Genomic DNA, 22617 nt, shown 5'->3' on the forward strand with positions numbered 1-22617 from the left:
TACAATGCGTGCCTTTGATGATTCCTATGCAAGAACGACGAAGAACGGACGTCGGGAGAGCGCCGGAGAATTTCTTTGCAAGGAAAAACCATGGCCGAAACTTTGCTTGAGTTGCTGCTGGAAAAACCGAGAGAATGGAGAGGTGAAGGGAGGTTTGTGAGTGGAGGAAAGTGGAAGATACAAATGTGCCTTGAAATATATTGAATCAAAACTTTGAATGATAGCTCGAGGGAGGGCACCGGAGATATTTTCTTTGCAAAGATTGAAGCTTGATCGAAGATTGGCTGGTGATGAGCTGCTGAAATAAAGAGAGAATGATAGGGGAAGGGGCGTGTCGGTTGTTGAAGGATAATTGGTGTAGGGTAACACTATTAAATGATTTAAATGATTAATTAGTAAATAATGGGCCTTAATTGTTTAATTAAAAGTTTAAAAAGATATTTAAGCCCAATAAACTTAAAATTAGGCTCATTAAATTCAAACACACTCTTGAAAAATATTTCACGTTGGAAAGATTTTGAAAATATTAGCCGAACCCTCAAAAAGTCTCTCAATTCAATAAAATCTGCGTACCGATAAAAATTAAAATCTTGCGGTTAAAAATACACAATAAATCCCAATTCTTGAAAAATAACTTTAAAACTTCTTATATTAATTAATAAAAATTAACCGTGTAATAAAATAATTTTTCCTGAAAATTCTCCGGTCTCCGTTCCTCGTTCGAGCGCGAAATGAAAATTAAAATCTCTAATGCATATACCTTTAAAATTTCATGAAATAAATTCTATCATGCATGAATTATGCATAAAAATAATTAAACACAAATTTAATTAAATAAAAATACATTTTATGCTTTGAAAGAATTTAATAAAATACCAAAGAATTTAATAATTTGCATGCATGTGGTTCACGTGAACTTTCCGATTTTCGGGACATTACAATATCTTTTCTAACTGGATAATTAATAAAATGATTTTGACGAAGATAGTGTTTAGCTGATTCTAGAGCTTTAGGAATGGTTTTTAAAACTTTTGTAAAAAGGATTTTTTTTTAAAAAAAATAATAATTAGTTCAACCATTATGGTCTTATGGTAGTAGATTCATGTCACATTTCCTTGGTTAACAATATAATATGAAAAGTTTTCTGAAACAGTTTCATGTGTTGGTTGGGAGGAAAGATTTATTTGGCTGAAATAATAAGCTAAGACATAAGACTATAACTTTTTATTAGAATCATTTGGTTGAACATTCCATATTGAAATAATAGCCCCCACTTATATCTATTCTATGTCTCACAATAACTACCTAATGAAGCTTATACACTTATTGTCCTATCTAATTTTGAGAGAAATAAGTTCATTGGTGTTTTAATGATTCAGATACTCCTTGAAAAAAAAAATTAATGTGTATAAAGGAGTTGAAAAAGAGACAAAAAGATGAAAAACAATGAAAATAATGAATCGAAAGTGATGAAGAGAAAAAAATATGGGAAATGAAGGATATGTATGATGAGACAATAATAAGTAGATGGTGAATGAGAAAACTGAAAATGATGAAAATTCAAATATTTCTCTCCATTTTTGATTTCCATACTTTTTTATTGTAGCCATGAGCCGTAGCCTAACGTACAAGCCTACAATACCTATTAACCTTGTCACATTATCCAATATACTAGTGGAGAAAAGTTGTTCAAGTCAAGCCTATGGATACCTGAGAAACATGGTTAACAATTATGAACTTGAATCATTTGCATGTAAGCATCTCATTGTGTGACATCATTTGTGATATGCTTGTGTTGAAAATCTTATGAGCCAAATAATCACCAATAAAATCCTATGTGATCTGTGTAAGTGAATTTGTATTTTAAATGAAGTGTGAGTTGAACTGAGCTGAGGATCTCTTGAGGTCATAAGGCAAATGAGTGTTAAATTTATTTGAGAATTTGTTCATAAGGTAATTGTGAAGTACAGGAAAATGGATAAGTCGAAGGCCAATACCACTGGTTGCATATCCATGACTTATAGTTGTTAGTATTTTAGTTTTAATTGAGTTCTTATTTTTATTTTGTCTGGGACTAGCAAAAATTCAAGTTTGAAGGGTTTGATAAGTACAATAATTACACTTAATTTATATGTTAATTCATTTGAATTATGTTAGTTTAGAACAAAATTACGTTAGTTTTTTTTTTTTTGTTTTTGTGTCGTGCAGGAGATAAACTACTATTAGACGAATGAAGGCAATTAAAGGTGCAAATGGGCATGAGATGTTGAGCTGAGGCGCTACAATCAAGTGTTGCAGCCATAGGACACCCGAAGCACAAGCGCCGCAGCGCCGCAACGCTACAATGCGAACTAGTAGCGCCTAAGCGCTAAGGAACAACCGCCGCAGCGCCCATCCTGCCGAGACACCGGCGCCTATTACCGCCGTGAACTCACCAAATGGTTTTCAACTTACGGCCCGGACGAGGATATAAGAAGGAAATAGGTTTTCAGCGGAGAAGAGAGCTGATTTTGGGAGAAAACACATGAGAGAACAAGAGAAACTACGGAGATGACGATCTGGAGCAGAAGGAGTGATCACGAAGACGAAGAACGACGATTCTGGGGACAGAGACGCCACTGTTGATTTGTTATCTGACTCCTTCATCTTTATTTTCTAGTGTTGCGATGTCTAAACTTTCAAACATGTGTTGTTTTTATTTAAATTTCTTTATGAACTAATTTTCTATTCTAGAGGACGACGTAGCTTTGTCGATACGATGATTTGACGTGGTTGTTTATATGATCGAATTCCGTTTGGTTTAATTGTGTTTCTTTGTTTTTATTCGAGTGCAATTTACTGGCCATAAATTGTGTGTTGTCTGATTAATTCTACAACTCGGTAGAGCGACTATGATTATAGGTCATTAGAGACGCATCGTTGAGTATTTATATCGTTCGGAAGGAATATAAATTTAGCGAGGCCCAGGTAAAACAATTCCTCCTCCCTTCAGTCCAGTTTGAACTCGTCCCAAGAACGAACACTTTCCTACTGCTCGGAGTTCGAATGCAAAAGAAGCTATCTTAAGAACAGCGTTTGCATTTATCAATTAAACTCATATTCTTTTTATGAATGTTTGGATCGAAGTTTGAATGGTACAATTTATTGTCACTTGGGAAAGGAGGAATAAAATAATTAAGTGTCATTCACCATTAAATTATTGGAATTCATGATTATAAATTCAACTGGGAATAATTATCGTGGAAACTTAATGAAATAATTCCTCTAGATATTTTTTTCATTAATATTTTCTCGATTTGGTGATTAGATTATTGTTTGAAATTAAGTTTTTAAAACAAACCAAACTTTTATTGATTTTTCTAAATAAAGTCAAGACTATTTTAATTACAAGTATTGATATATTTTTACATATATACTCCTCGTGAAAACGATACTTTACTCACATATATTAAAACTTAACAACCGTGTGCTTGCGAGCGGAAAATACGCGACAATCTTCCTTCTCTTTTTCAATGAATTTGTGATCGAAGACTATGGTTGTAATTTATGGTGTTTTATTTTTTATTTTTTGGATTGTCTTTCTACAAACGGTTGGATGAAAGATTTAGGGCTCTGATTCTGTTTTTCTCTTTTTATAAACAAACTTGAAACAATTTTGCAAACTGATGGTTCCATTTATGTTCTAATCCATTTTAGGCATGTTGACCTTATTTCTATTTTAACTTCATTATTACCGGTATCAAAGAAATATTGTATTGCCCTTTAGAGGGCAACACTGTTGAAGCTGTTTATGTCATCTTAATTTGTAATAATGATTTCTGAAACTAATCATAAATTTAATAAGGAATTTATATTTATTTCTTCAACATTATTATTTATCTGAATGTAGAAATCTCTGAAAAATATATTTGATTAGATAGGATATAGAACTGAATTTGACAAAAACAGTTGTTCATGTCTAAAATTTCTTTTTAGCAATGATTCCTTTTAAAGGAATAATTATCATGCATTCAGGTTTTAGGACAAGGATTTTTCGGAAATGTTTTGTAAAAGTTTTCTTTGGACTTTGAAAAAATAATGTAAGTCATTTAGATAGGTAATATGATTAATTCTATAAGTTGTTTGAAGAAAAGTCTTGTTGGGCTCAGTATTTTTACTAGAATTAAATAGACTTGATCTGTCTAATAGACTAAGTTTGTCTATTTCAAAATCTCGAATCTTTTTAAGAGGGTCTAAGTTAATAAGATTTACCTCAATGGCTGCTTCTATTTTTTGCAATTTTTTCCGTTGGTTCCTTAATTTTATCATATATTAATGATCATTTAGTCTTTGTCTTGCAATGGTTACAAATTGAATATCATTTTTAAATCTTTTTTAGGAATTAATAATACTCTTTTTTGGAAATCTATTTTCAGTGATTATTTTTTTTATCATGACTCTTTGGATATCTATTTTCAGTGTTTAGCTGATTCTAGAGCTTTAGGAAGGGTTTTTAAAACTTTTGTAAAAAGGATTTTTTTTATTTTAATTACTTCAACCATTATGGTCTAATGGTAGTTGATTCATGTGACCTTCTTTTGGTTAACGATATAATATGAAAAGTTTTTTGAAACGCCTTCACGTGTTGGTTGGGAAGAAAGATTTGTTTGGCTGAAATAATAAGCCAAGACATTTAGGACTATGACTTTTTAATGGAATCATTTGGTTGGACATTCCATATTAAATTTTAGCAAAGTCTTTTGAGACTTGTCAAGATTATATGGTTTTGAAGTCTTAAAACATCTTTGTGATTTTCCTGAATAAACATGAAGGTTAACATCTCCAAAATAAATTAATCCTCTAGGGATTTCTGTAGGGAATAATTAACTTGTCTTGATGAGACCATTTTTCTGCATATCAAATAAAAATGTTCATATCTATAAATTTATATTCTTCTTAAAATCTCAATTAGTAGTCTAGATCTGTCATTGCCGAAACTCCGCTAATTTAACTTGTCTAAAGCCTAAACCCAAAATTCTCTATCAAAGTAACCTTTTTTTGGTCAAAATCGACATCTCCCGTAATCATCTAATTTAACTTTTCTAATTCTTAAACCCTAAAATATCAATCAAAGTAGCATATTTTCTTATGCATATTTGACGTCGCAATATGCTAATTTACACTAGTAAGAGTCTTGTGTTCCACAGATGATGACTTGGGTCTTGCGTTTCAGTTTAGTTTGTGGTGGTATACAAAGGCAGAGGTACATACAATTATATCCGGGCTTTAGTCTGGATGGCCCAATTTTTTTTTTAAAAAAATTTATATGTAAATTTTGTATAATTTTGCAATAATATGATATTAGCCTAGATAAATCAATTTAAAAGCAGAGCTATATTTTCTGGCTCCGCCACTGGTGGTGGTATAGAAGGATTGTGGTGTTGGATATATACGTTTAGTTTTCAGTCCTCATTTACCCTTACATAGGTTTAGTTTTCAGTACAATGTTCTTCCTAAAAATTGAATTATATGGAGCAAACCGAAAGGATTCTTTAAAAAAGCTAGTTGTCTTGAGATGAGAAATACGTATCTAAATTATGGTAAATATTTTTATTTATGATATTTGATTATAAGTGGATTGAATGACTCAACCGAAGATGTGTTATCATATTTGATGATAAGAAAAGATGGCTTTTTGTCAATTTCCGCTGATTTTGTTTTTCACTGGTGACTAGGGGTGTTCATCGGTCGGTTCGGTTTTCGGTTTTTTATTTCGTTTTTTCGATTTTAGAAATATATAATCCGAATCTGAACCATTTTTCTTCGTTTCGGTTCGGTTTTCTACCAAAACGGTTCGGTTATTTCGGTCGTTTATTTCGGTTTTGGTATAATTACTTAAATTAATAATATAAATATATTGTAAAATATAATATTTTAACTTTCTATATGTTTTCTTAGTAAAATATTTAAATATAAGGTCTAAATTAATTAAACAAACAACAATCAACTAAAAATTGTTCAAAATAGTTTTTCATTCACTAAATATCATATCAAAATATATAATGTAAATAAAAATATAAAAAAATTATTAATTTAATGAAATTTTGGTTTTTTCGGTTTTGACATATATAATCCAAAACCGAACCAAATAAACTTCGATTTTAACATTTATATCCGAATTACAAAATTCGGCATTCGGTTCGGTTCGGTGTTCAGTTTTTTCGGTTTGAATTTTCGGTTTTTTCGATTTTATCCGAAGTTTGAACACCCCTACTGGTGATTGTATTTAGAGTTCAACTTATTGGTTGTGTTTAGTTACATTTAATGATAAAGTTTATTTATTTCATTCATTAAATGTCAAGTGAACATATGCTCGTATTTTTGTTTTCTCGTATATGAATATGTCAGATATAGTTTGATTCTCAAGAAAAAAGTTGCAAAGTTTAAAACAACGAAATTATAACAAGATCGATCATATTCACACAATGAGTCGGAGAAATTATGTTTGCTGCATCATCTAATGATAAATATTTTTATTTATAAAACTTTATAAAAAGTTATCTTTATTTAAGTAATGATACATCTTTTGAATTTGTTTTTAACGATTTTTTATATATTTCTATATCTCATCTTAGAGAAAAAAAAAAGGTCATGTAGACACAAAAGTAACTAGATCAAAAGTTTCAACTGAAAATCACAAGGAAAAAATGGGAAACCAAGTAGTCATGGCGTGGGGAAGAAAAAATGATAATAAAATTATCTTTATTTTATTTGCAGAACTCATAAATTATTTTTATTTTTTTCCATATAAAAATAAAAGAATATAAAAAGTCAAAGTTTCTTGACTTTTGATGATCGACAGTGTTCTGAAGTGTACGAATTAAGATAGCATAGCACGATCCCTATCAAGCGCTGACTCTCTCTATAGTTGTACCATATTGTACTTTTCTCTCTTTTACCATCACTCTCCGATATATATATATATATATATATACGTATATATATATATATAAATACGTATATATTGTGAGATAGATATATATATATATATATATATATACTATATATATACACACGTTTGTATTGCAAGATGAAAGCGTGTTGCGGTGGAATTTTTGTCACATCTATTAAAAGTTGTATAAACAATGTGTGTCTTCCAGTATTATACATAAAATATGATAGAGTGAGTCTCATGTGAAACTGTCTCACGGATCTTAATCTGTGAGACGGGTCAACCCTACCTATATTCACAATAAAAAATAATACTCTTAGCATAAAAAGTAATACTTTTTCATGGATGATCCAAATAAGATATCCGTCTCACAAATATGACCCATGAGATCGTCTCACACAAGTTTTTGTCAATATGATATCACTTATATTTGCTTGAGATTTGGGACATAATATGATTATTCAGTAGGTATTTTTTGTACATAAAAATTAAATTAATAGGAGATTAAATATATTCTAAATCCAGTATGATAGTTGGGAAGAAATGAAAGCTAGTCTAACTTAAGGGGTGAAAGTAATTTATAAATGACTTGGTAAAAACTTGAATGGAACTTGATTTGATCGAATTTGAGTCAAAATCGAGTATTAACTTGTGTCTAATACATGAGTAGCTATATAAAATATATGTATATACTTATAATTATGTATACGAGTAATAAAATGACTCAATTTTATTTTTCGATCGTTTTGAGTTCGAATAACTGATACTTATAGAGTGATAAGCGTGTGATCGGCAAACGATCTTATATCGGACGAGGAAAATCTATGTATCACAATCTCAGGATTACAATCAACGAGTCGAGCTCGAGAATAAAGTTGATTACTCGATGGAGTCTGAACTTTATGTACATAAATTTCAATTTATTTCAAGTTTGAAAAGACGAATAATTACCTCTAACTCGGCCAATGAGTGATAATAACAGGTAGGCAGCCAGTTTGACTTAAAGGACATGACACCTTGGACTCCTTAGCTGCATCTTTGTCGGTATTACGTAATATCACCCATTTGTTTATTAATTCTCCAGTGAACTAGTGCACCGCACCTCCCACAAAAATTGCATGGAAGTTTCCAATAGTGTTGACCCATGTATTTTCATTCTATCATTATCAGATACGTAGGGGAAGGTACTATCAATTTACACCAAACCATATATTAATTATGCCATAAAATTATACATCATCAAGTTCCAAGTCAATAGATAAAATGGGTGGCCATTATTCAAACTTTAAATAATCTTTTATTAAGAGTTAGTTAGTCAAGATCTTACATGTTTAGTAAACTAAAATGTTTATTTATATATGTGTATATAACACACACTGAGAGAAATATGCTTCTAATCTAAAGCTGATAACACGTTTATTTGATTAGAGAGAACTGATCTCTTAAAGCTACTCGAAAGTGTTCTCACATACTGAGGGAAATATGCTTCTAATCTAAAGCTGATAACACGTTTAAGTGTTCCCTCGAAAATGTGGTTCGCGGAACTATATGTGGAGCAATTCGGCGATTATCCTATTTCCTACTTTTTCAATACCAAAGATTCAACCTCGGATCGTTGGTGAGGAACATTACTGGGGCATTGGTCATGGTCTAAAAGATATACCCTAGGTTCGCCGGGGTAAATGCATTAAGATCAGAATTAGAGATTGATAAAAAAGCAAAGAACCATCACATTTCGTGATTAATTGGCAAATCCATCACTGCACTTCCACTTGACACCTATCGTAATGATAATGATTTTTAAATAACAATAAAATAATACTGATTATAGATAAATTTATAACACAATTATTGAATATATTTGGAGAAATGATAGAAAAGAAAGATATTGCTTGTAGAGAATTGAAAAGTTGAGAGAAAATTGATATGTGAAATATAAAAAATGACTTGTATTTATAGGTGATTTTTGGGGTTAAAAAAATTATATTTACAATTTGGGGGCCAAATTGAAAAAAAAATTGCACATTTCAGTAGCCATTGAAATGTGCAGCAGCCGTTGGCACAAAGGCCTTTTTTTATTTTTTATTTTTAAAAAATTCGGATTCCAGATTTTGGGTCCGGTTCCGGGTCGGTTCCAGATACGGTCCCGAACCAGTTCGAAACCGGACCCGGAACTGGTTGAGCCGGTTCAGAAAATGCTGAACCGGTTCAACCCACAAACCAACGGATTGTATATGGTTTCGGGTCCCGTTCTTCCATACCGGATCCAGTTCCGGCCCGAACCGGTGCATGCCTAATCCCGATACTAACAATACATGTAATTATTTATGTGTATATAGATATTGTTTCCAAATCTCACTTTTATAAATCTTGATTGAGGGTTAATCAAAAGCTTAAGATGTAAGCTAAGATGTTGATCTGTTCAATGGGCCAATTCTTTTGACCATGGTTGAAGTGGAGTTTGAAAAGTATACTTCAAAGTCGGGCTTAGTTTCCAATACCTGCCGTGAAATTTAGCTATTAAAGTGAATAAAAAATAAATGATAATTGGATACAAATTTGAATGTCGTGTAATATTTAATAAGAAAAAGCCTAAAAATTACTTACTAAAATTTAAAAATAAGATCATAATTACTTTTTCCAAAATATTGAGAAACATGTGCGAGTAAAATAATAATTAAATTTTAATTATTTGAACATTTTATTTATATTTTATTACTTAATTTGCATTGTTCAATGAATATTTTGAATCTGATTTAAGGTTAATCACATACACTTTCCTCGAAAAATCACGAGATAATTGAAAACCCTCATAGTTAATAAGTCACCGTGTTTTCAAATATTAAGCACGCATACATCTGAAAATACTTACATATAATAATATATGTTCAAGATTTTAAAACACTTTTCAGACTTCGTTCTCATCCAATGCCATAGGTTATTATTCTATATAATTCGAAACTTTGAGTCCCTTGGAAAATTTTAAATGACAAAAATTTGTGTGAGACGGTCTCGTAGGTCGTATTTTATGAGACATATATTTTATTTGGGTCATCCATAAAAAAATATTACTTTTTTATATTAAGAATATTATTTTTTTATTGTGAATATCAATAAGATTGATTCGTCTCACAGATAAAAATTCGTTAGACCATCTCACAAAAAAGACTTACTCATTTTACAAATAGATAACAACATTAATTTGATTAATAAATGTCCCACTAGTTAGAAGCCTTTCACATAACGTATTTTTGCTGCGCTTTCACGCATTCATTAGTCATTAGTTAATACGTGTGACAGAAGCTCCTATTGGTCAAATTTAGAAATTTAATTAATTTTAAATCTTTATTTTATTTTGAAAAAAAATGTGTATAAAAATGTAAAAGTCAACGAGGATACGGTGCAAATTATATTGGCCTTTAATACCTTTCACACACACACACACACACAAACACACACACACATATATAGAGGATATGGTGTAAATTATATTGGCCTTTAATACCTTTCACACAACACACACACACACACACTCACCTTTCTCACAAACACACACACACACAAATATGTAGAAGTCAATATTTAAAAGATAGAGACTTTACAAATCCAAGATAGTTGGTATTTATGTATTTTCTTTATGGATTTTACAATATCTATTTATATTATTAATTAAAGTTAGATCTCATATGTCTTTGACATATTGGTGAAATTTTTTCTAAAATTCTGAAAATATTTTTCATATATATTTTCAGAAGAAACAAAATATGTTACAAATAAAATCATATCTTCTTCCACTTCTTATTCAATTTTTCATCCAAGTTAAATCATCGTTTGACAGATCCAACAAGTTTTAACATATAAAGTACCCATTAAAATCCAATTTTTTTTTTAACCTAAAAATCTAGAAAATTGCTTTGAAATTTATTTCTTCACATGGATAAATATTTAAAATAATAAATATAATCTGTTTTTTTAAAAAAAAATAGAAATAGAAAAAGTAAAAAAAAGGAAAAAAGAAAATTCCACGTAGTTCTCACTCACTTTCATGTTTCTCTCTCTGCAACTCTGTCTCCCATATGCCACAGCCATCTCTCTATATAACTAGCATTCAATGCAAAATACAATACGTTATTTAATTTGATCTTCTTCCCACATTCGTCTACAAATTTGAAATATAATCCATGAATTTCTCGTCAATAAAATTTTCGTCCATTCAGGATTTCTAGCAAAGATTCGCATCGCGGTATAAATTCCTGAATCTTTGATTTGTTTTCCTCAGCTTCTCTATGTTTTAAGGATTACTTTCACCCAGGCCGTCTCCTTGTTTGATGTTAAATTAAATGTCTACGTTTGATGAGATATTGGGAGATTTTTATGTTCACTGGTATATATTTTCTGGGTGTTTTGCCGTTGGTATTGTTGGATTCGTTTGGTGTCTTTGAATGTCATTCCTTTGAATAGTTTGTTGTTGGTGCAATAATAGTTGTTGTTAGTAAAACAATCAAAACGTGTTTTTTGAGCTGCCGTATGGTTTAAAATATTTGGGTTGAACCGTTACCACCTTATACTCTTCGCTTGTTGGCATGGTTAAGCTTCTTGACCGGATTAGAGAAAATAATGGATTGAAACTGGTTGTGAAAAGCTGCTGATTTTGGTGAATATCTTCCATGCTTTATTATCTAGTTTTGGTGTACATTTTTTCTTTTCATTTTTAATAACAAGGTGATGATCATAGTTATTGGTTTTTGTTGTAATTGTTCTTTGTATGTGATTTATATGAAGTTTAGTATAGAATGATGCATAAAGTAATTAGGCTTCTATGTTTATGTCGATTCCTTGAATGCAGCACTATTGAAGAAGTTTTGTTTGTCTCAAGAAATTGCATGGGGGTATCTTGGTCATGCCCGCTTGCCATATATTGTGATCTAGAGAATGGTATCCAATCGGTCATAGGAAAATTGATCAACTTTGGGGACGATGCTGAGAAGAATCCCATCCGAGCTATAAGTTTCGAGGACAAAATCCTTGAACATAAAGTATTGCCATCATTTGGCTCTGGGGAACTTTTGTTGGATGGATCTTTTAAAAATATGTCAAAGAGTACACAAACAATGATATATACAAAAGTTCCAGGAGACGATTTAGATTTATGTCGAAAGAATTCGTCGCTCAAGGATCCAAGCAGCCCCACACATGATGCTGCTGTAAAGTTACAGAAGGTTTACAAGAGCTTCCGCACGAGAAGAAAGTTGGCAGATTGTGCAGTTCTTGTGGAGCAAAGTTGGTGGAAGGTATTAGATTTTGCAGAACTTAAGCACAGTTCGGTTTCTTTCTTTGATCTTGAGAAACATGAGACTGCTATTTCACGGTGGTCAAGAGCAAGAACAAGGGCTGCCAAGGTAAGCTTCGATGAAAATATAAGCGTCAACAAAGTATATTTTTTCTAATTTTAATCGATAAACTTATGCGATATATCTTACTGATTCCAGGTTGGAAAAGGCTTGTCAAAGAATGGGAAAGCTCAGAAACTTGCTTTACAGCATTGGCTTGAAGCTGTAAGTGAATCATTGTTCTCCTCTGCCTTTTAAAATCTTAAAGTAAACTAAAATATTTGCTGATTTAACTGAATTGGTATCGAGCAGATTGATCCAAGGCACCGCTATGGGCACAATCTACATTTTTATTATGTGAAGTGGTTGAATTCTCAAAGCAAAGAGCCTTTCTTCTACTGGTAGTTATAATTTAAACTTCCAGAAACTATTATTCAACAGGCTCGCCTTCAATGTTCTTGGATATATTGTGTAAACCATTTAAGTTCTTCAGGCTAGACATTGGAGAAGGAAAGGAGCTCAATCTTATCGAGAAGTGCCCTCGGTTAAAGCTTCAGCAACAGTGTATTAAGTATCTTGGTCCGGTGAGTCCTTAATCTTCTTAAATTTTTTAATTTTGACAGAGCATCCTGTGTTGAACTTTTAAACAGTAGTAGAAATCTAGTGAAATAGACGCAACACAGCACGGAATTTAAATAAGTTGGTTCTCAACAGATATATCTATGATACAATGCTCAGGGATATAAAACTCTATTAATTGCTCTTAATTTAGAAGACAATGATCACCTTTTGTAAGGGCATGAAATTTTGTGATACTGTGTCCAAAAGTTCTAAGAGTGTCATTGCTGAGCAGCTGAGCATTATGTAGTTGGAAAAACATCCAGGAATTTCATATCAGCAAACCCATTTTGTTTAATCCGCTCAATCGAGGAGTTGGGAAATCAATCTTCAGGTAAGATCTATAACTCAATGAGAAAAAAACTAATCTATGGGTTGTCCGAGCTGGAGAATACCTGAATTGAAAGAAATCAAGAATATGAACAATTGGTCGAGACAAGAAAATGGTAGAACAACTTAGTACTCGACTCACGTGACATGTGTAATCTACAGTGTTTGTGGTTTGCTAGGAAACAGATTCAAATCTAAATAATTATTTTGCAGATTAGGGAAACCTAGATTTTGTTAATGGCGTTTCTCCCTAAAATATGGAATTTTCTTAGTTGTTCATATGGTCAAAAGCTATGTTCTCTAAATTGTCATAGTTCCATTTAAGAGTAGCATGAGACAACCATTTGATTATTGTTTCTGCTGGCAAATAAATTCATAAATGAAATATTTTTGTGGTTTTTAAAGATCAGAATACATGTAACGATAGTGTTGTTAATCTTATGCTGCAGATGGAAAGAAAGGCTTATGAAGTTGCAGTGGAGGATGGATATCTCTTACATAGGGAAACCAGAGAGCTTCTTGATACCACTCGAGAATCAACTGGTGCAAAGTGGATATTTGTGCTCAGTACCTCGAGGATCTTATATGTAGGGAAGAAAAAGAAGGGCTCATTTCAGCACTCGAGTTTCTTGGCTGGAGGAGCTACATTGGCAGCTGGGAGAATAGTTGCTGAAAGAGGCATCTTAAAGGTACCTTTCTATCATGTAACCTTCATGAATAACAACAATTCTCGTTTTCCAGTTTTTAATTGTTTTGTGTTTATTAATTACCATGTTTTCTCATTGTATTTCGATAGGCCATCTGGCCCCACAGTGGTCATTATCGTCCAACCCCCGAAAATTTCCTTGACTTCATATCATTTCTCAGGGAGAGCAACGTTGATCTCACTGATGTTAAGGTAAAATCTTACCTTTTTTGTTTCTTGTTCCATGATTGGAAATTATAATCCTGTATATAATCTTAATATCATGATATGCAGCTTGATTCTACAGATGACGAGGAAGAAGATTCTGTAGGAAAGAAGGGAGATGTATTAGACGTAAAAAGTAACTCTTCTGAAGATGACTTGGATGAACGAGAACATATGAAATGCTCTAGTTACAAGAATATTTCAAGTGAAAAGGAGATAACTAGTACATCTCGTGCCTTGATTAGGAAACCGACCACTCTTTTGATCCCAAACAAACACGTCTTGATAGAGACTTTCAAGAGAAATACCGAAACCACCCAGTCAAATACTGGTAATTTTCAACTAGAATCACCTATTGATGGAAATAAAGAATCAGAAGAGCAATTCAACAGCAATCTTGCAAAGGCTAACGCATCAGAAGATCATCATCTAGCAAAAGAAGGGGTCGTTCCCGAGCAAACCATTTCGCAAAGAATAAACTCACACAGAGAAGTAAAGTCCTACCAACTTGGGAAGCAATTATCTTGCAAGTGGAGTACCGGAGCTGGACCTAGAATCGGATGCTTGAGAGGCTACCCATCCAAGCTCCAATCTCATGCTTTAGAGCATGTAAATTTGTCCCCAAGAGGTGAACGAGGCGTAAGATTTGATTTATGTTTGAGGGCATCTACACCAACATGTAGCATTCTTTCTCGTAGTGACAACCATTGTTTGAGCACACAGTCCTTACCTGTAAAGGGTCCTGCTGACTCTAGTTGCTAAACCGTATATGGTAGTGTGGTTCAGGAAAAAATCAGCTTTCCCATATTATTTTTCATTGTGAAATTATTGCCCCAACGCACCCAAAAGTTATAGAGCTTATTCTTTGGTTCATTCATTCTTTCTTTTCTATTTGTTCATAGAAAAGATAGTTTAGGAATGCCGAGCCTATTCTTGTATTTAACCATGTATATATAACTCCTATCTTGTCCAGAAGCAAGGTGAAGATGACTATTAAAGTTTAATGGGTTATCATAGCCACTGTATGTTAATGGAAAGATGCATTTTTTGTTTTGAAGATCGTTTTTGTGCTACATTTTGTAGGAAAAATGTAACGTACCGTACTTTGAACTACTTGAAATTTGCAGAAAAATAAAAATTTTCTTAAATATAGAATAAACTTTCAAAATGTGATCACTCATAATCCGTTCTCAAAAGTATTTGCAACCCAACGTTCGAAATTTAAAATTTTATTAAAGCATTTGTCTAAACATCATGATAGTAACATAAAATCAGAGTATTTGAACATTGCGTAAATTCTTAAAATATGGCGGTCCACGGGTTTAGTCTCCTGCTCAGTCCAAACCAGCTAATTGGCCCTCACCCCTTGTCTCCTTAAATTCATCCTCACCTGCATCGATCAATTCTAGTGAGTCTAAAGACTCAACATGTATAAAATGGAAGTAACGAGTAATACATAATAAAACTACATGCATATTTAAAATAGAGCATATACTTGAAGCTTGAATTTGAATACCTAAAAGCTTGAACATACATACATAACATAGACGTGCCTTCAACGTAAAGCTTTCTTAAACATACTTGCATACTTGTACACACGTAAACTTCATCATTTTACGTAGAGGTATGTTTCAAAGCAAGTGACCCATACATAAATTCGCCTGATCAGACTAAATCACAGTACTGGGCTGACAGGGAAGATCCACTGCCACACACATGAGATCCCCGTTCATAATTTAATGATTGGATTGGTCCTTGGTCATACTTTACCGCTTTCCAATCCCATACGTCAGTTGGTCACAAGACATTTAGCATACGTCAAAAACTTAAAATTATTTTCTTTGCACGTCGAATATACTTACTTGACGTTGAAGAATTCGTTGGATCTCGCTTGGAGCCACTGCTACACATACTAACACATTATCAAGTGCTTATCTTTCATACTTAGACGTACTACTCGTACTCAACCCCGAAGTAAATAAGTGGCTTATGACATTCTAGATCACTCGGACTTGACCTCGTTAAATTATCGTACTAACCCATGACATCGAAACCCGAAAATATCTAAAGTGATATGTGAACATTTCCTAACAATAAAGGACGTGAACTCACTATTTGAACTTGAAAAGAAGTGGAAACCAAACACACTCACAGATGGGGCCGCGCTCGGGCGGTAACATATTACCGCTCGAACGCCAGGTCTTCTGGAAACCTGCACTCGGACAGAAAGAGTGGAGCTCCGGCGGTAAAACATTACCGCTCGGGCGCCGAGTGCACTGGACTCCGCGACTTAGAAGCTTATTTTCTCCAATTTCGATTACACAGACAGTGAACAACGCCTCGAGACCCATCCTAGGATACTATAACACTGACTCGAGCCCATTCAATTGTCCCAAAAAATTCACGCATCACAAGTAACACAATAAACCCGTGAACACGACTTTTGTCAACAAAACGATTTTGACGACTACTCAATCTCTCAAGTGCCCAACGACGCGAAACGAAACGTCAATAATCATCCCAACATCATTAACGATATACCTAAACGCAAGCAGCGATCACCCGTCGATCTTCAACGAAGCCTGCAACCATAAAACTTCACGAACACATCAATAACATAATTTCAGAAAAACGCAGTTTGAGCAGTCCCGCAAAAAACACCATAACTCGCTCATTTTTTATCCAAATATTTCGAATCTTATACCAAATCGAAGGTATCAAAAAATTCTATGTTTCATATGTTGACAGTTTTTCCAGAAAAGCGACCGAAAAATCGCAGTATTTAAAAGAACAACAAAAACGTGATTTGAGATCCCAAAAATGGTTTCAAAAGTTATCCAAACATTTTTTTTGCTCAAGTTTTTGCATAACATTCACATGGTTTTCATAAAATAAACATCAAAATATTTACTATGACAAGATCGATGCAGAAACGAAAGAATATACATGTCTTTTGAGGATTTGAAATACCGAAACGACGATACCGAAACGGGAAGGAAGCGAGGCTTGATCCAGGACAACCGTTGAACGATTTCCTTTGAAGAAAACTCAACGAAAATATGCTGAAATCTGAAGGGGAGGGGCGGCTACTCTCTAGCAAAGAACCTTAGGTTTTTTGCTCTCAAATTCTGAAAATAAAATGTGTAGGTGTGTGTTGTGTGTTTTTGTGTGTGTAAAAACGTGTAAGTGTGTGTAACGTGTGTGTGTGTGTTTTAATTAGGAGAAATTATTGCTAAATTAACTAATTAAAATGCTAATAAAAAGGTTAACTCACACTAATTTTAAACAAACTCCTCAATTAAAATAATACACACTAATTTTATAAAATTATCCTTTTTAACAAAATAAAATGCACAAAGTCAACTTTAAAAGTTTCAAAATTCTAAACTCACTAAATACATAATTTAGGCTTTAAAATGCTGAAAATTATTAAATTAATTAATATGCCCCAACCTTAACTTAAAATAAAATACCACATTTTAAAATTGCCAAACTCGTCGCCGGTCTCTTTTCCTCGATCCTGCATCGAATAATCGCCTGAAACATGAAACTCAAGAAAACATATAACGTGCATCACACAAGCATAATTAATTTAAAATAATGCATTTGAATAAATCATGCATCGCTATAAATCATTTTAAACATAAATAAATAATTTAACAATTAAATAAATTCATGGGTTATACGTGTACTGAATTTGTGCTCTACAAAAAATCAGTTTTATAATTTTTGAAGAATAATTTGAGCTGGATTTTGTGAGTTGAATATCAAATATTACGGTTAAACGCAATTCATGTCACGAGTGGATTATCATAGGATAAAAGTTGTCACTCGATATCTGATGAAGGAAAAATCAACATCCAAATTTAACAGTTTGAAAATGTTGAGACATGTACTTCATAAATGAGTGGGTGTTGAGTCACCCCACATGGAAATTTATAATCTTCTTGAAACCAACTTATTTGAGCCATTTATGGATGTATGAGTTCGACCGCATAGGGCACCCCATGTCTTTTGGTTTTATGTATAGTGGGTTAGATCCTCCATCAAAACACCACGTGTGTTGCCCTCTTTTTAATCGGGCTAGGATAGAGGCCAATGATAGACAATAACTCGCTGTGAACGTAATATACAACTCTTTGTTGTACTGCATTCCCTTCATCCTTGCTTACCTCAGACAAGTTTACGTGAAATAACTCTGGTATGGAAATTAAAATAAAAAAGTAACAATTATGTAGAAATAATATTTTGAATTCTCCCATGTTGTCCTCGTTAGTTTACCACAATAATTACATATTTTAAAAGTTTGTGTGGTCTCATGTCCAAAAGAATTCACTACAATGGTTAATCATCAGTCATCACCAATACAATTGATGAGAACTTATTGAGCATCATGTGCTAAATCTTAGAAGAGATTTCAAGAAAATTTGTTGTCCACAACGATTTATTATAAATATTCCAGACAACAACAGATAGATCATTCACCGACCTTTCCTTCTTTATCCAATGGATACCTGGCTCTGGAAATTACAATATATAAAGAAAATAGAGAAGTTAAGTCTTTAAGTTATTAACGAGAATTAAATAATGATAAATATGATATTAAATTTAACAAAATAATATGATAGACAATATGGTTAGCATTCGGTTATATGAGTGCACAAGGAAAAAAATATGGTTAGTAAATAATAACGAGCCAAGTGAACTAATATACCCGGACCAAGGTCACGTCATTCAATGGACTCAATCTGCAAACCAAAGTCCGTTGTCCAGTGCTCGGTCAATCACTAATCATTCAATCATTTTAAAATAAAAATATCCAACTACTGGCAAAATACTGCAGTTTAAAAAATGTCAAATCATCAAACACTAGGATGTCATTTAAAATGATTCAAATATGAAACATTCCAAGTCCTTTCAAACCATCACCATAAAAAGCGAAAGTGCATAAAAATATCCATGTTTACTCTAACTCATAAACATAATGTACGGAAAAAGTATCATCCTCGGGTTAGCGTTTGCACATCCAGCACCACCTACTCAGTCTTCGGCGCCTCTAGTCTCCTCATCAATATGCTCATCTGCATAGTGAGTCTAGAGACTCAACACACCTAAATCGTTATAACAAGTAAATTTACATAACATACAAGAGTGAAAAGTACTGTAATTAACATATATTTCATGATATCAAAAACATGAATTTAAACATAGCGTGATATAGCATATCATGCCCATAACATATCTCATCATATCAGCATATACATGTTCATTTTCTTTAATTGAATTTGGATCATCAGTTGTGACTTTCGTATCAGCTCTAATCGATGGATCCATCTGCGTATAATCGCGGTACCCGGCGGCGGGGACATCAGCAACAGTTTTACCCATCCACTGAGCCTTGGCCTTACATGTTCATGTTCGTATTCATGTTCGTATTGATCACAACCAACTCCCTTCCTTCAATACATATAATCATACTCGTCACTTATAAAAAAATCATGCATATATGTAAATTTTCTTAAAGTCAAGCATGCAACGTATTTTTCATATTTCCAAAAAAAAGTCATGTTTGTGATTACATGTACATTTAAAACATGTCAAATTGTGATCAGGGCGCAGTCAGGACTGCTGACTCGACCCGGGTGCAAATTGACCATTTTGCCCCTGGAAACCATAATTGATCATTTTGCTCCTGGACCTCAAAATTTCGACCCGAAGCCAAACAAACTCCTTAAAACACCTCAAAAAATATTCATAATCATTTCCTAGACGTAAGCTCGAGCATGTTCCATAACTTATATGATTCTTTTTAAAACTTGGACCGGGGTCCTAGTTTTAACCTGAATCGACCCAAAACTCAACCAAACTTTGCGCAACTTAAACCGTGACTTGAACCAACAAGACCAGCCCTTAAACCCCTTATTTCAGACCACCTACAACCCTAAAAAATGAGTGGCTGCTGGAAAAACTCGGCAGTTTGCTACTTACAAAAACCCTAGGACCGAACCTTGGACTTATCGAACCTAGCCCACCCTAGACTGGACAAGCCCCGAACCAGAGCACCCTAGGACCGAGACCAAACCGAGGACCCTCTCCTGTACCGAACAAACCACGCCCATAGCCCCATGCACGCGGTTGAACACTCTTTCCTCGAAATCACCAAAGTCAAACCCTAGTCACCATTAGCATCCTTGATCTCCTCCTAGCCCGAGACCAGCCATGCACGAGCTGCTCGAGGCTGTGACTCAGACCCACAAGGGTCTAATCCACGTCCATGGAGCATCCATTACACTGCTGCCCTCACCCTAACATTTGATCGAGCCCCAACCTAACCCGAACACAAAGGCCCGATCGATCACCTACAAAGGCATGAAGTAGCCTCAAGCTCGGCACCTAAAACACCTAAAAACTTGCTCTAAAAGCTCCTTCGAACCCCTGATCTGGTAGCATCCCCTCAACCGAGCCGGAATGCAATTTTCACGAAAACAAGAAAATCGAATTCATGGAGGAACACATGTAAACAAATAAAAATGTTAGACCCGACATATATCATGCATAATCCAACCAAAAAAATATTATGGTGTGAAAGATGAAAAAATGAAGGTAACGGGCGTGCCTTTGCGTATTAACGCTCGAAAACTCAACCACAAATGCGTAGAACGGACATCAGAGGGACGGGGAAGATCTCCTATGAATTCTTTTGAGAAAGGCCGAGGAAAAAGGCTGCTGGAAAAGCCACGAGCTGCTGGTGCTAGGGCTTGGAGGGGCGGCCGAATAAAATGAGTGAGGGGATTAGGGTTTTGGGGTAGGGTTTGATGTAAAAAGGTTGCATGACGGGCCCTAAATAAGAATTAATTAAGAAGTGAAGGATTTTGGGTCCTATACAACTAACATAGGCTCATGAAGCCCAAAAACGCCCTCGAAAAATATTTCGTTTAAGTATGTATTTGAAAATATTGCCCGAACTCTCAAAAAGTCCCCCGACTTGCTAAAATTTGTGTACTGGTTTAAAATATGACCCGGCGAGTAAAAATACTCCACCAAGGCCCATTTTCGAAAATCTCATTTAATTACACCATATATTAAATAATTATTTAATAAAAATATTTTTTCTTAATTATTACTGGTCTCTGTTTCTTGTTTCAGCGCAGAAAACTACTGAAAGCCCTTATTCATTAAACTTCAATAAACAATGCAATAAACTACATATCCATGCAAAGACCATGCATTTAATGCTTTAAAATAATTAAACACATATTTTAGTAAAACCCTATATTGCATGCAGTCACATTACATAGCTCGAATTTCCTAGATCTTACAATTACTATATATTAGTGTGAGAATCCAAAGTTCTAGCCAATCCTATTGACCAAGGTGATTGTAAGGTCCAAAATACGATTACGTAATCCAACTGCATGCAAATCTAGGGAAAATGAAAAATGACTAGTTAAATGATTTTAATGGATTGAATTAATTGTGGTGTGCAAGTTTGCATGTTTAAAATATGGTTTTTTGTTAGAATGCATACAACTGTGTTTTAAATGTTATTCGAGACGCGATCGAGGAATGGAGACCGGGGACCATATGAGGGAAAATATTTTTATTAAATAATTATTTTTAATTGTTTAATATGTGGTGTATTTTAATGAAATTTTAGAAAATAAGGTAATTTAAGGTGTTTTACACGCCGGGTCGTATTTTTAAACATGCAATCAATTTTCGATTAAAATAGGGACTTTTTGAGAACTCGGCTAATATTTTCACAAAATATCCTAAATAAACCATTTTAAATATTATCTAATGGGATTAATGGACCTAATATACTAGGTTAATAGACATAATCTTGCACCATGTGTTTTAAATAAAATATAAGCCAACAAACCCTCAATAAAAACCCTCATAATTCACGCACACATCACACAAACACACACAAGGACTCCTAATCAGCCTAGAGCCACTCACACATGAAAGTTTTGAAGGAGGAATCACAAAAAAGCTGGAAGAATTTCAGCAAGGTCTTCCCCTCGTCATCGTCCCTCGCATCGCAAGCCATTTTTTATGTGTAATATACACAAAGGCACGCCTTAATCTTCCTTCAAACATCTTTCACACCATAACATATATATTTAATTACCCTTGCATGAAAAATATGATGCACAACTTGTATTTTCGTTTTTATGGCTTTATATGCATAAAACTAGAGTCTTCTTTTTTTAAAAAAAACTCTTGCTAAGGATGCACAAAGGGGTTGCCATGGTAGCGGTACTTGAAGGGACGTTTTTACAACACGTTAAGGGTCCATAGATGCATAGATAATGGATGCACGTGAAGGGCTGATGGCTTGAACGAAAATTGGGATTTTAAGAAGACTAGGGTTTAGGGTTTTTGGAATTGGAGGGTGTAGGCTGCGTTCAAGGCGTGGGCTGAATACATAGGGTGTAGGTGGGTCATGAGGTGGTCCTAGAAGGGAGGAATCGTACCTGGTCCAGGGGCAAAGG

The 22617-nt window shown here is 33.7% G+C and overlaps 1 protein-coding gene across 1 annotated transcript; it reads left to right on the top strand.

The window, feature by feature from the left end:
- The first annotated feature begins 11027 nt into the window (after nucleotides 1-11027).
- Nucleotides 11028-15144, top strand: LOC140833397 (IQ domain-containing protein IQM2-like). Its single transcript, XM_073197745.1, has 8 exons — nucleotides 11028-11174; nucleotides 11778-12330; nucleotides 12421-12486; nucleotides 12574-12662; nucleotides 12755-12845; nucleotides 13659-13898; nucleotides 14006-14107; nucleotides 14189-15144. Exons 2-8 carry the CDS (start codon nucleotides 11815-11817, stop codon nucleotides 14879-14881), a joined length of 1797 nt encoding a protein of 598 aa, XP_073053846.1. The 5' UTR covers nucleotides 11028-11174; nucleotides 11778-11814; the 3' UTR covers nucleotides 14882-15144.
- The last annotated feature ends 7473 nt before the right edge of the window (nucleotides 15145-22617 follow it).

Source organism: Primulina eburnea, chromosome 6 (assembly GCF_022965805.1).
Source record: "Primulina eburnea isolate SZY01 chromosome 6, ASM2296580v1, whole genome shotgun sequence".
NCBI lineage: Eukaryota > Viridiplantae > Streptophyta > Magnoliopsida > Lamiales > Gesneriaceae > Primulina > Primulina eburnea.

What these genes read in the sequence shown, in the direction of transcription:
- LOC140833397 (XM_073197745.1), top strand. Translation starts at nt 11,815, where the DNA reads ATGGGGGTATCTTGGTCATGCCCGCTTGCCATATATTGTGATCTAGAG. An exon ending in CTGAAAGAGGCATCTTAAAG is followed by an intron (nt 13,899 to 14,005) that starts GTACCTTTCTAT and finishes GTATTTCGATAG; the next exon opens with GCCATCTGGCCCCACAGTGG. An exon ending in TTGATCTCACTGATGTTAAG is followed by an intron (nt 14,108 to 14,188) that starts GTAAAATCTTAC and finishes CATGATATGCAG; the next exon opens with CTTGATTCTACAGATGACGA.